The sequence below is a fragment of the Macaca thibetana genome, chromosome 14 (genome assembly GCF_024542745.1).
Source record: "Macaca thibetana thibetana isolate TM-01 chromosome 14, ASM2454274v1, whole genome shotgun sequence".
Lineage (NCBI taxonomy): Eukaryota > Metazoa > Chordata > Mammalia > Primates > Cercopithecidae > Macaca > Macaca thibetana.
The window spans coordinates 119,900,565-119,914,209 of record NC_065591.1 but is presented as its reverse complement, the minus strand read 5'-3'; the positions used below and the strand labels follow the sequence as shown (position 1 = coordinate 119,914,209).

The following is a 13,645-nucleotide window of genomic DNA, read 5'->3' as shown; positions in this document are numbered from 1 at the left end:
TCCAGCCTTCTCCCTTGGCGGCTACCCGCATGGCCACTGCACCACCTTCCCAGCCCCCGTTCCTCCTTCCTTTCTCAAAGCCTTTCTTCCTTCTGCCCTTCCCGGGCTAGCTTTGAACGCCTGAAGCCCTCACTGGAAGAGGCCTGTCTCTGTGTTTGTTTCCTGCGTGGGAGGGAGAGGCAGGCCTTGAGAAAACAGTTCAAAAGTGCAGAAAAACTTTACCTCTTCCAGCCTAAATAAACGGGCTCTACTCCATTTGTTTGCCCAGATTTTTCCTTTGCCCATGGAGAAAACTCCTCATCGTACACCTTGCCCAGTCTGGCCTTCTTGGTGATTCTCAGCACCACTCTCCCGATGCCTGTTTTGCCCCCCGACCAAGTGCCAAGTGGGCCCCGACCCGAGGTTTGACCAGGCCAGTTCTGGGTAGGATGTGCAGTGGAGCCTGCTGTCGGCAGAGAGTCTCAGGGATTGAGGTTCCTCCCTGCTTGTTCTGTAAATGAAAATGTTGGAGAAAATGAAAAAATAAATGTTACCATGCCCCATCATTTTTGCCTCATTTGCTTTTAATTCTGTGAATAGGTGCAGGGAGAAAACATCTGGCTTTAGTGTCTGAAGATGTGGGATTGAGTCCTTGTTATCTCACTTTACTGGCTTGACAATCTTCGTTGTCACCTAAGAAACCTTTGTGAGCTTCGATTTCCTCACCTACCTACATGATAAAGATCATACTACATGTGCTTGTTTTGAAAAATCATACGAGAATATTCAAGAAAACACTTTCTAAAAGATATAGTTCTATTCAAATAGCAGGAATGATAATTATAGGTGGGAGTTAAGTGAAATTAAAATCAATTGGTTAGCCCAGTTCACCAGCATCTGCAAGATCTCAGAGGATGAGGCCTCAAAGGCCGTTATGTAAACCAGAAGTAGTGGAAGCTGGGATTAGAGCAAGATGCAGTTGTCAGATATTCTCCATTGTCTTCCTGGGTGGGGTTATCGTATGTCACGTTGGTACCAAAAGCCTTATGATCCTGTCATGAGAATTTTAGTGAAGGCAGGGCAGGAGTTGTCTTCATTCAAAAGTGTAAGATGTGAGAAGAACCAATAGGATGCAATGTGGTTCTCTGCAAAGCCGTGGAGAAGAAAGGGCCCAACTCATTCTTTCCTCCTGAGTAATGTAGAGACCATGGCTCTGTGTTTTTCATGACAAAGAAGTCACACTGTTCTGGGACATTTAGGAACTGTAAAATATGTCATGTGGTGGGAGTCAAGTGTAATTATCTATGCAGGAAATGCTTTGAAACATGTGAAGTACTTTGTAAATGACTTGAAATGATCATTTAAGAAGCTTAAATGATTCTTTAATGTACCCTATCGAGGTGGTCTTTGTACACAGGAATCATAATCTCAATAGCTAAAACTTCCTTTTAAATTGCTTGAGTGTCATTAATTTAGAGGCCCATAAATGACAGTTACAACACAGCTTGGGTTTTGGCAGATTCCAAACACATAGAAAAGAGTTCTCAGCATAAAATTATACCTTTACTTTGTGCCATATTGATTCTAAGGTGGAACTCTTAGGATATTTTTATAACCAAAAGGCATCTTAGGTGCATTGGATTCATGTAGTTCTGAAGTGTCATGGCAAACATATTTTAGATGCTGATTGTTGCAAGAAGCATTTTCCCCTTAGCAGACTGGAGGATGCAGAATAGGTAAGAAATTAGTCTATTCTGTTAGAAAAAAAAAATGCAGTTTCAGGGGATGTCAATTTCCATTTATATCTCAGAATCTGAGTTTTGCATTTGTTTTTCTTATTTTCTCAGTCACTTGTTTGTACCTGGAGAAATTGCCAGATTCCTTCTTGATGCTTCTGTAAGCATTGGGAAATAAAATCTTTTTTTTTTAAGTCTATATTTTATAAGATGCTTTTCAGTATAATCAAGTAGCCAATGATTTGTTGAGCACCTACTATGTCTTAAGCTTTGGCATTTTCACATACAGTCCACTTAATCCTCACAGCATGGCGGGTAGAGCATCCTAGAGAATGAAAGCGAGCTTCATCTGAGGGGCTTTGAGACCTGGTTTATGTACCTTCACTTGCCAGGCTGCTAGAGAAAAACACATATTTAGAAGCCTTTCCAGCAGGACACATTCATTCATGTATTTCCTATTTTAGGCCAATTGCCCAATGTTTAGGGTGGGAGATTTGAACTAGTCTAAGGAAAGAGCAAGAAAATTTAGCTACAGGACCCAGGGGGCAGTTCTGCTTTCTGGCTCGGATCCTGGAACGGAAGAGCCTCTCTGGGTTTCCCTGAACACCTGGAATTGATTTGGGTTTTGCTCTGACTTCGAAACATTTGCTGAGGTGGAGGATGGTGGAGGAGGTAGGAAAGAAATAAATCCAGTGGTTAAAAATAGCTTGTGCATGTCAGGTGCCTGAACGAATTTGGGAACATGCCTGCAATCCCTTTTGTCTGGCAGGTCTGAACTCCGGCGCTGCCGAATTACAACTGCTTTCATTTGTTTTTCCTGCTTCCCTACCATGTAATGGTCAAGGGCTCATTGGAACCATGTGTGAGCCTGGTGAGTCACCAAATCCTCAGGACTTCAGTGGTAATAATGTGTTAAAACTCCTTTTGGGGGATGGGGCAGGAGGTGGATGAAGGGAAGAGGGAGAAGTCTGAGGTCACTTCCTACAGATGTTCAGTGCGCTGAGCCCTCTCTACAGGCTTCTTTCTCAGGCCTGGCTGCAGGACCTGAAACCAGCTTCTCCATGCAATTTGGAGCTGCCTTGCAGGAGACCATCTCTTTTGTCTTAGGGCAGCTTCCCTCTGCGGAGAGGCATCTCCTCAGAGTTGGCACGTTGTACCCAAAGAGCGTGCTTTCCCTAGCGGCTGTGTGCATTGGCAGCAAACCGAGATACTGTAACTTGAGACTGGCTTGCATTTTTGGTCAATCAGGTCACTGGAGGGTGAATTGGGGATTTTCTATGCAGCTTCTTCTCCCTTCTTTGCAGTGGTTTTCATTGGCTGGTGACTTCGAAAGGGTTAGGTATTAAAAGAAGGTCAGAAACCCAGTTGTATGTTTCCTAACTCATATGAGTCTGTTCCAGGTCCCATGGTATACTATTGTTTGGGACAATAATAGACGGTTTGGTTGGGATGGGTGGCCTCAGCATGGGCACTGAGTCATTTATTGCTTTGCTCTTGCTGGAACCAAGAGTCCTGCATTTCCCCCATTGTGTTGTCACATCATTGGGTTTATGAAAATATAGCCAAGGGGCTGAGGAGGGACATTTGTCTCCCTTCTTTGCATTAACCTTAACCAGAAACTTTGTGGATTATAGCACCTCCCTGAGCTGGAAGTCCTGCCTGCCCGGTTTCTAGTGCCTCTCACAGGAATCGCTTACCACTCCCTTCTACTCTACTTCCACCCCATATTTATATGAATGAGAGAGGGCAGTAGAGACTGTCTTTGAGATTCCTTTGCACATTATTCTGAGATCATTAGCTTCTTTATCAGGAGAGTCCTCTTGGAGACCAATGACCACTTTCCAGGGGTCATCAACTTGAGAAGCAGAGCTATCCGTCAGTGTGGCTACAGCCATTTCTCTATTTGTATTAGTCTGAAAGGGTAAAGGTGCCTTATCTCCTACACTGGGACTTGTTCTTGGCAGTTCGGCAATGGTCTTACCTTTCACACTGCCCTTTTGTGCTGACCAGAACTCCCAGCCTTTTTATTTTATTTTTTGCACACTTTAGTTACAGTTGTAAATTCATGAGGATGTTGACCATTAAGATGAACTATCACTGCAGCCTTCTGCTTGTAGGAAGTGGAAGTCCATAGAACTGGCTTACCATCTTGATTTGAAATCATCTCTCTGTGATCTAACACTGGCACTTTCCAGATCATGACAGTGTTGCTTTGAAAGAAGTTCTGTGGTTCAAATGGGCCAATGCATGAAATATAGACCTAGATTTAAGCACGAGAGAAAGTAACTTGAAGCCTTTTTTTCCTTTTCCTTGAGTTTATTTGCCTTTTATTGAACTTTAACTGTATGATCTCCCTTTATCTAAAAAATATCCTTGTGACAATGAAATATTTGTGGGTGAAATGACTTGTCTGGGATTAGGTGTATAATTCTTCTGCGTGTGTGTATGTGTGTACATGTGTGTGGAAGATGAAATAAAAACGGGTAGTATTGATAAATGTTGAGTAGAGTTTCTCTCTACTTTTATGTATGTTTGAAAATTGCCAAATAAAAAATGTAAAACTCTATGAGGGATATAGACAGCACCTATGAACAGACCTCTTTTAAAAGTGAATTGAGTAAGTGACTTATCCAGTGTGTCTACACTAATGGTGTAAGTGAAATCTGAACCCATGGATTTTGATCAACAAGTTGTCAACAGTGCATGCCCCCTTCTCTCTTTTTTCTTTGTCTTTAGAATCCTATCTTTCAATTTGGAGAACTGTTCTTTTATCCTCTCCATGTGGACCAGAAGGTTTATTCTTGGTTTACTTTTACTTTAAAAAATATATTTCAGTAAGCCTCTATGTAACAAATTAAACTTCTGTTATATGCAAAGTTGCCCATTAGGTTGAGTCAGGGTTACACATAAACAGAGAAGGAAGCCAGGTTGTCACTTAACCCATTTGCTGCATATGGAAGGAAGCCTCACTTGACTGAGTGCCAGGAAAGGAAAAGATTATAGTTGATTCTGTAAATGGCTGTTAATTATGTTCTTACGGGGCTAGCTGTATGAAACCCTGGGTTTCTTGGAATGGTTTTAAGTTTTTAATCACTCCTAAAATCTTTTAAAGTAAGAAAGGAAAAGTCCCATTTGTTTCTTTCTCAGCTCTGAAAATGTTGGTTTTCCTGGATATCTGATCCATTTCTGTTTGCAGTGGAATGGAGAGAAAGGCCCTGAACTTTAAGAGTTAGAAGAGTGGCTTCTAGCTACTCTTCTAGATAGTCCCTCGTGGCCTTGTGACTTTAGGTCAAGCTCTTGATCTCTCAGGGCCTTGATTTCTTCATATGTGAAATGGGGACCTTGTGATACCTTTCCAGGCCCCTCAGCAGTTTTATGTTTAGAGGATATTTTGGAGTAGTGTCTGTAAAGAGTCTTGGCAAACTGTAAAGCATTTCTCAGGTATAAGGCATATTACTTACTCTTGGTATTTCTTTCATGCTGCTATTGAGTGTGACCATACCCAGCACACATGACTGGTATCATAATCTGATGGGGTTGGGCCCAGTTCAATGGTCATGCAAAACTGGGACATGCACCTTGGATTTCTTGTCCTTGGCTGTATCCCTCATCTCCTAACCCTAGGATCCCAGATGCTCCAGTCTTCCCATGATCATTGATTGAGAATGGTGAGAGAATAAACTTGTGAGGTCAGTAAGGCCAGATGTCTTGAACTTCTTGCGGAACAAAAGCCACCTAGTGTTTAGATTCTGTGTACCATTGTTGGTAAGAGCCATTCAGTTTCAAATAACTGAAAATAATGGTATGAAAAGACACATGAAACACCCTGGAAGGGTTCTTGGAAACTGAACAGCTCTTAACTTTGAGTTACATGTAAGTGAATGGAAACCCTTGTTTTACATTTCACTTGAAACATCTATGAGGTGGTTCAGGGTTAGGCCACAATGAAAAATGAGCAGATGTTTCCCCGCATTCAAAATGCCACTAGCTTATTCTTCTGCAGATTCAGGGAAAGCTACCTGCTCACTTCTGTCTAAATACTGTGCAATATTGTAATGGTTATTTAATCACCAGCTTCTGCACAACTGTCCTTTCAGAGGTCTAGGGGAACTCCTATAAATATTAACTGAAATTTGGAGTCCCAAGGAATAATCAGTGGGCAAGAAATCTAATATAATTGCAATATATTTATGTCCTCATTTTCCAGTGTGTTTAGAATCTCCACTGTGTTGGCATAGTGTTGCTTCAGGGCAGATTCTCAGCGTTTTGAAACAAATATGTTATTTGAATTTAAGATATTATAATTATTAGCACAAAGGAGATTTCAGTATTTTTCCATAAAATATAATTAGTTAATGTCTGTGGAGGTATTGATTAACTTCCGGACACTGATTCTAAAATTAGAAATATTTTGTACCTAATGTAAAAATATTAGAATAGGTAATGAAGTAAAGTATTTTAAGAGTAAAGAGGTATCTGCTTAGGCTAAGTCACGTCAGATTTTCCACCTGTGTAATGATGTTATTATTGTTTTTGATGAGTATAATCAACAGAACTGCTACAATCTGCAGACAACATAAAGGGAATTTTTGAATTAGTATTTTCTATGATGGGTTTATTTTCTATTTAATATACACTTTTGAACATGATCAGTCATCATTTAAGTGCAATGCTCACACAACTGAAAAAGACAATCTTTGCCAACTGTTCACTTACTTATAGAGGGGAGTTTGACTTTTTTTTTTTTTTTTAAACTACAGTTCCACACTTTATAGGATAAAGTTCTGACTTTTATATCTAAATCCTTTGACTCCAAGGACAATGCTGATACTGTGTCTTCTCTGGAGCTGATCAAGTCCAAATGCAGGTGTCCTAAGTGGACGGGGATGGTTTCCCTCAGCTGGAATGTGAGCCCTTTTTTTCAGAGATCTAGCACTTGAGTCTCACAGCCAGAGGGGCAGAGCCAGGCACCTCTGACGGGGCCCCAACAGCACGTGGACTGGGCTTGTGGAGGTGGCACTGAGGTGGAAAGGCAAAAGTAATTCTAGCTGCTTTCCTGGGAGAGAACAAGCGAGAACCCAGAAATGCCTGCCCACTGACAGGAAGCAGAAACCTACGAGGAGAATTGTCAGCTCAGCAGTCCTGTCCAGACCGCACTGTCAGGGCATGTGGAGTTATGGGAGCCAGAATCAAGGAACTTCTTTTTCAGGCTTTCTGCTGTCATCCTTGGCTGTCACTTCACACTGGCATCCCACTGTCCTAGCTTTCATGTTGAGAAGATTCTGGGGGCCTCCTTGTCAGTCTCATCCGTCAGTTCCCGTTGCAGCAGAACCACTGCTTGTCCATTTGGCCTGACCTGTATTTTCCACATGTGTTGTCCTGGCCAATTTCCGCCATCAGTAAGGTCCTTTTCATCAAGTCATAAATCTAATGGAGGGAACAAACACGCACAACAAAACCCACACAGTTCAAGCTCATGAATTCGTGTTGGATGGGGGTGAAGGGAGGAAAGTTGCTTCAAATTTGGAAAAATTTAATTCACTCAACATTTGTCGATTGACTCGTGTGTTTAGCCGTGTGCTGGGAGCTGAGGCGGCCACAGTTGTTTCTTCTCTCAGAAGCGATACTCCCTGGTGAACTGGAGAGCCCTTTTCTGTAAAGTAAAACTGATTTCTACTGTAAGGGAAGACATTTCTGGACCTGCCGCTTAGCTGTTCTTGGAGGTGTAGAGTGGGGATGGATGGGGAGCAGCCATGAGTTTCTTAGTGACTCATTTGATGATTCCTCCGTTGTGTGACGGGCTGGATGTTATGTAATCAACACTCTATCCCCTCCCCCAATTTCTTCCCCCTAACAATCTGGGATTTTCCATCATTCTGTCAACCTTTCTGGAGACATGTTGATTTTTTCCGGCATGTCCAGGGCAACCCAAACTCACCGCTCCCTGGAACTTCAGATTCCTCATCATTGGCAAGGCCTGGAAGAGCAGCTGGGGAGCCCTTCTGTTCTTCCAGGGCACAGCCTGGACTCTAGCAGTTTCCTGACAGCATCGCTAAAAGCAACCAGGAGAGAAAGTACCTCCTTTCCTTCTTTTATGCAGTGTAGTTTCCACTTAGTTCGACATTCAGAGGCAATATGTTTGCTCCTTTTTTCGGAGATTTATCCTATGTTTTAATTTCATTCAGCCCATAACACATTCTTTATGTCCAGGGAATGTTTTTTAACCAACCAAAGTTTAGAAACAGCCAGTTGAAGAATTTCTGCAGTAGCCTTGCCTGGAACTTAGTCACTTTATAAGTCAGTTTCATGGGATACACTGAAGATTCAGGTTTCTAGAAATCACTTCGGTAAAGTGTATCACTGTCAAAAGGTGACAGGAAAGCTAATGGGGATTCTCAGCTCATGTCTTTGCTTATTCACTTTTTGTGGGAAATTGTGCCTGAGGTGAATTCAGAAGATGTTTAAGTTCAGCTATATTTATGTACCATCACCGTGAACATGGTGCGCAAATACCGGAGGATCTGGATGGACATAGCAGAGATTAAGGTGTATGTGGGTATAGCAAATGATGATACATTTGCAAATCTGCAGGCTGTAATGCCTCACGCTTCTTCACTACTGACACTAACCAAGCTTTATAGATTTTTCATCCTGTATGCACTTCAAATTGGCTCACTCATGTTGTCTGCCTTGCCACTTTTGTAGTCAGAGCCACCATCGTCTCTCACCAGGACTGATGTAGTAACTTTCTAAAATGTCTTGCTCGTCCATTCATACTCACCTCCGAAACCACTCTTTACAGAACAGGTAAGGGGGTCTTAAAACAAAATGATCTTTTTTTTAGTTGATGCTGATGTCACTGCTCTGAGGACTACACTTTGAGAACCACTGATCTGGAGTATTCTCTTCTTCCTAAATTCTCATGCATCCTTCGCATCTCAGGTCAAATGTCTCTCTTCTAAGGGAGGCCTTTCCTGTTTCCCTCAGACATCCAGGAATTCCTGTTGCACGTTAACGTTGCATCATGTACTTCTTCTTTGAAGCCCTTATTGACATTGTATTTGAACACTTAACTGTATAAATAGATTTGTAGTGGCTGAATCTACTGCAAGAATCAGATAGCTAGCGCCTGTGGAGACTATTTCTGTATTGTTCATTGTTGTTTCTTTGACTCCTTGCACAAAGCAAGTGCTAGATAACCATTTGTTGAATGAATGAATGAATATTGTTATTTCCTTTTCATAGGTAACTTAAAGCATGTGGTAACGTTAATATTCTCGGTAAATGTGAAAGACAAGCAGGGACTGTGTATAAATTAGTAGAGGTGTTCAGGAAGAGTAAACATATTTGTTTGTCAGTGATGCAGGACACTTTAGGCCTAGCACAATGTGGAAAGCCCCTTAAATTTTGCCTGCTCATGCCAGCACAGAGGCTCATGCCTATAATTCCAGCACTTTGGGAGGCTGAGACAGGTGGATCACCTGAGGTCAGGAGCTTGAGACCAGACTGGCCAACATGGTGAAACCTCGTCTCTACTAAACATACAAAAACTAGCCGGGCGTGGTGGCACATGCCTGTAGTCCCAATTACTCGGGATGCTGAGGCAGGAGAATGGCTTGAACCCAGGAGGCAGAGGTTGCAGTGAGCTGAGGTCACGCCACTGCACTCCAGCCTGGGCAACAGAGTGAGACTCTGTCTCAAAAAAAAAAAAGAAAAAATGTCCTGCTGTGGTGCTCTGGTGAGGATGCTAGCATAGTTGTTTCTCAGCTTGCCTTCTTACAGCCCATTTGTGATGTTTTATGAGTGGTTCATTACCTATGTAATTTTTGTTATTCATATGCAATTTTTTTCCTGCAGATATGGAATGTGCAGATGTCCCACTATTAACTCCGAGCAGCAAAGAAATGATGTCTCAAGCATTAAAAGCTACTTTCAGTGGTTTCACTAAAGAACAGCAACGACTGGGGATCCCCAAAGGTATGATTTTGTAGTTGGAAAAAGAGTAATTGGGGTCAGACCCTTTGGGAAGACTCATTTTCTCACCTGGAGTGTGTGAGGCAGACGTTACACTAAACACATTGGAGTCAGCAGCTATGGGCCACGGCTGCCATCTGTCAGGGCAATCATGACACACATACTGAGGCTGCCCCATCTCCTGGGCTTGTCCCTGCCATCTTGGTATGAGGACAGTGGTCCTCAAACTTGCCTGCTTACTGAAATCACTTCTGGATCTCTTGGAGCAGCTCTGACGTTGGGCAGTACACCTGCTGTCATCTGAACGTCTAAGCGTCATTGGCTGGTAGAGCCAGGTTAAACCTCAGGTCATGTATGAAGATTGCATGTTATCAGTATTACAGTGCTACTCAAGGCATGGCTTACCATAAGTACAGACTTTGCAGAGTATCTGGTATAATACAGGCACCTAATAATGTTATTACCAAGTGCCATTTGAATGACTTACTACTACTAATTGCTACAATTATTACCACTATAATTGGCTAAGATAAAAAATAATTGAGAATAATAGTCTCAAGTATATTATAAGTTAAGAGCAGGGAGAGGCATGAGCAATCTCTTGTTATTATTGCTATTAAAGAAGCCATTTGTTCTCTTGTTCAGGGCTTTAAAAAAGTCCAATGGGAATAAGGCAGTGAAAGAGGAGATTCATGGAAATCTTTGCCTGCAAGGGCAGAGAATACTCACGTGGTACTTTTTGGCTGGCAGTAGTGACGTCCGAGCTGGTGAAATAGAGAAGGCAGAGATGTTGAATGTGGAGGGGAGGGTTATGGAAGGCACTCGCTGTGCAGGCTAGGCTGGTGCTTCCTCATTCGATGAATAAAGATAGCATTCTCAGCTAAGTTCAGCTCCTTCAGTGTCCTCTCTGAGGCTTGGATAGGAGTGAAAAGCCTGACCTGCTGGATCTTCATCTGACCTCTTTCCTCAGACCCCCGGCAGTGGACAGAAACCCATGTTCGGGACTGGGTGATGTGGGCTGTGAATGAATTCAGCCTGAAAGGCGTAGACTTCCAGAAGTTCTGTATGAACGGAGCAGCCCTCTGCGCCCTGGGTAAAGACTGCTTTCTCGAGCTGGCCCCAGACTTTGTTGGGGACATCTTATGGGAACATCTAGAGATCCTGCAGAAAGGTAAATATGTGGAAACAGGGAGAGGTGGAGGTCATGTGGGGTTGCTGTGAGAGCAGGTAGGGGACTCACCCAATGGTGGGACGTCGATGCCTTTCTCTGTGGGCGTCCTATTGTAGGACGTATGTGGGGACGTGCCTGGTACACTGCTCAGCATATAGCAGGTACTCTTAGATGAGTGTTAATTTCTTTTTCTTCTACATATTGGGGGTCCAGATATTAATCTTCTGCAAGATTGTACCTCTGAAGCTTCTTGGATTGCAACATTCTAATCCAGGTCCTTATCTCAAACCCATGCCCTGTTTGAACAAGCAGTGCCCACAGCCAACCCAAGAATAGTTTGTGTGTGTGTGTGTGTGTGTGTGTGTTTTTCTGCAATCTTAATACATACTGCCTTGATGCATGGCCACATAATACCTGATCACATCCCAGGAAAGCTTAGCTTCTGAGAGCATATTAATAAGACAGATTTCTCTGCCCACTAACTGGATTGGAATTGCAGTAGTGCATCATACCTTTTACATCTGGAGCAGGAACTGGGGTTATATCAGGACGCTGTGTTGCAACCTTGTAATGACATGGCCTCCCCTAACAGCCTCTTCCAACCTTTTTGGACCAAGTGACTCATGTACCACAGTCCTGGCTGAGTATAGAAACAGCAGCAGGCGGCAAACTTGGGTGTTTTTGCGCTTATTTTTCTGATTTTTTCTTAAAATAAATTGCAGTTACCAGCAGTCAGCAGTGCCCTCCAGCTGACTGTAAGCCTAGAAGCCCATTGCCCTCTCTAACCCAGGCCCACCCTTTCCCTGTGGTCACCAGCTCTAACTCTTGGCACAGACGCTGGGGGAGGGGAGCAAAACTCAGGATTAGCACTTTTAGCCCACATAATACCTTCCTTTGTTTAAGAATATATTCCACTCTACAGTGCTCAAGAGAGACCCAAACTAGATTTCTCTGTGCTCAAAAGTGTTATCTTTGTTCCTTCTCTTCACCTTCTGTTAAAAAATAAGACATAAAGGAACACAGGAAAGAACTGGGTGAGTCTCTCTGTGGCTGCTTTTACCGAGGGTGGCAGGCAGTTGCACAGGCTTCCCCAAAGCACTGGCGTGTTCTCCGTGCACAGACACCCACCCATAGGTGTTGACATAAGCAGCCTGTTTATAGAGGGAAACGATATGGCAGGCTCCTAACAGATCTGATTGGACTGTTGACTTCTAAACACAATAGCAGATTCCATCAGACTGTGTAACCCAATATATTCTACTAAGAGGCTGTTTTCCTCCATTTATCACAGTGGAGCTGCCAGGTGTTTTGGGCTATCTAAGCCTGTCTCTGATTGTAGTTACAATTAATATCTCTATTGTGTCTCCTTGTTTCCAAAGTGCTTTCAAATACATTTTCTCTTTGGATTATCAAAATCACCGTGTGAGATAGTAAGGACAAGTCCTATTATTGTCCTTGTCTGTAAAATGAAGCTCAGGCTAGCAATGTCTTCAATATCACTCATCTCCTTAAACTTCATTTTATTTCAACTTTCAATACATGTTTATTTTATTTTATTTATTTATTTTTTGAGACAGAGTCTCGCTCTGTCACCAGGCTGGAGTGCAGTCACGCGATTTCAGCTCACTGCAACCTGCGCCTCCCGGGTTCAAGCGATTCTCCTGCCTCACCCTCCCAAGTAGCTGGGACTACAGGTGTGTGCCACCACACCCGGCTACGTTTTGTATTTTTAGTAGAGTTGGGGCTTCACCATGTTGGCCAGGATGGTCTTGATCTCTTGACCTCGTGATCTGCCCGCCTTGGCCTCCCAAAACATTGGGATTACAGGTGTGAGCCACCATGCCTGGCCTCAATATATTTTTATTTAACTTAAAATTTAACATCCCATCCTGTGCTTTTTGTATAATAATGTGGACTCACAGGGGTCTTTTGGCCCCTAAGACTGGTTTAGCCTCGCTTAGGGTAAAGGAAGAATGTAAGAAAATTTAAGAGAATTAGGATATAAGTTAGTATGTTTGAGAGCAAAAGCCTTATCATCCCACCCAATATTCTGTTGAGAGAGGCAGAAAGAATTCTCCCTCTTCAGGTTCAGTTACTTGACGAGATGAGCATGATGTTTGTGCTGAGACTACAGCTTTTGTTCTGTAACTAAACTAAAGCAACACAGCACCAAAAAAACATAGCTGTTTGGGGTGGGGTGGAAGGCCAGAGGTACGGGGATGTTTCAATCTGATAAACTGCTAAAGCAAAGTTTAATAATTTTATCTCAACTGGGAACTGTTTTTTCTGTGCAGGCATAAACTTGTTTTCTCATCAGACTTTGCTCCTAACAAGCTATCAAATACCTGAGGAAAAACCCAAACCCATACTCTCTTTATGTCAGATTCTTATGGTGAAATATAATCAGACTACTCCATACAAGAATTGGAGGCCATGGCATTTGTTCCAGGGTAATTAGAGGATCCCAGGCTCACTGCAGTGTTGTGCAGAGCTTTCTGTCCGCAGGTGCACTTCGTCTCCCTTCCTCTCCTTTTCCTAGGGGAGTTGGCATCTGGGCAGGAGCTTGGTTGGGTTGCTCTTCTCTCCCTTTATACAAGCCCAGTCACATTTCACCAAATGGAGTCACCTTACCAGTGTCCTGCTTCTTGTCTGGGCCTGAACTTGAAACCTGAGGGCAATGGGAAAAATACAAAACAAAAACCAGACATCTGTTAGAGGAAATGGAGAACATAAAATCTACTGCCTGAAGACTGCCATATATTTTTGAAAAGTTTTGAAATTGACC

General features: G+C 42.8%; 1 protein-coding gene across 3 annotated transcripts in view; it reads left to right on the top strand.

Moving 5' to 3' along the window:
• The window catches only part of ETS1 (ETS proto-oncogene 1, transcription factor), a 127,936-nt gene that overhangs the window by 86,534 nt on the left and 27,757 nt on the right, over positions 1 to 13,645 (top strand). For all 3 annotated transcript variants that reach the window (XM_050759281.1, XM_050759282.1, XM_050759283.1), the window contains 2 exons: positions 9,573 to 9,692; positions 10,660 to 10,860. In XM_050759281.1, coding sequence (XP_050615238.1) covers positions 9,573 to 9,692; positions 10,660 to 10,860 — 321 coding nt within the window. The remainder of the gene's footprint in view (positions 1 to 9,572; positions 9,693 to 10,659; positions 10,861 to 13,645) is intronic.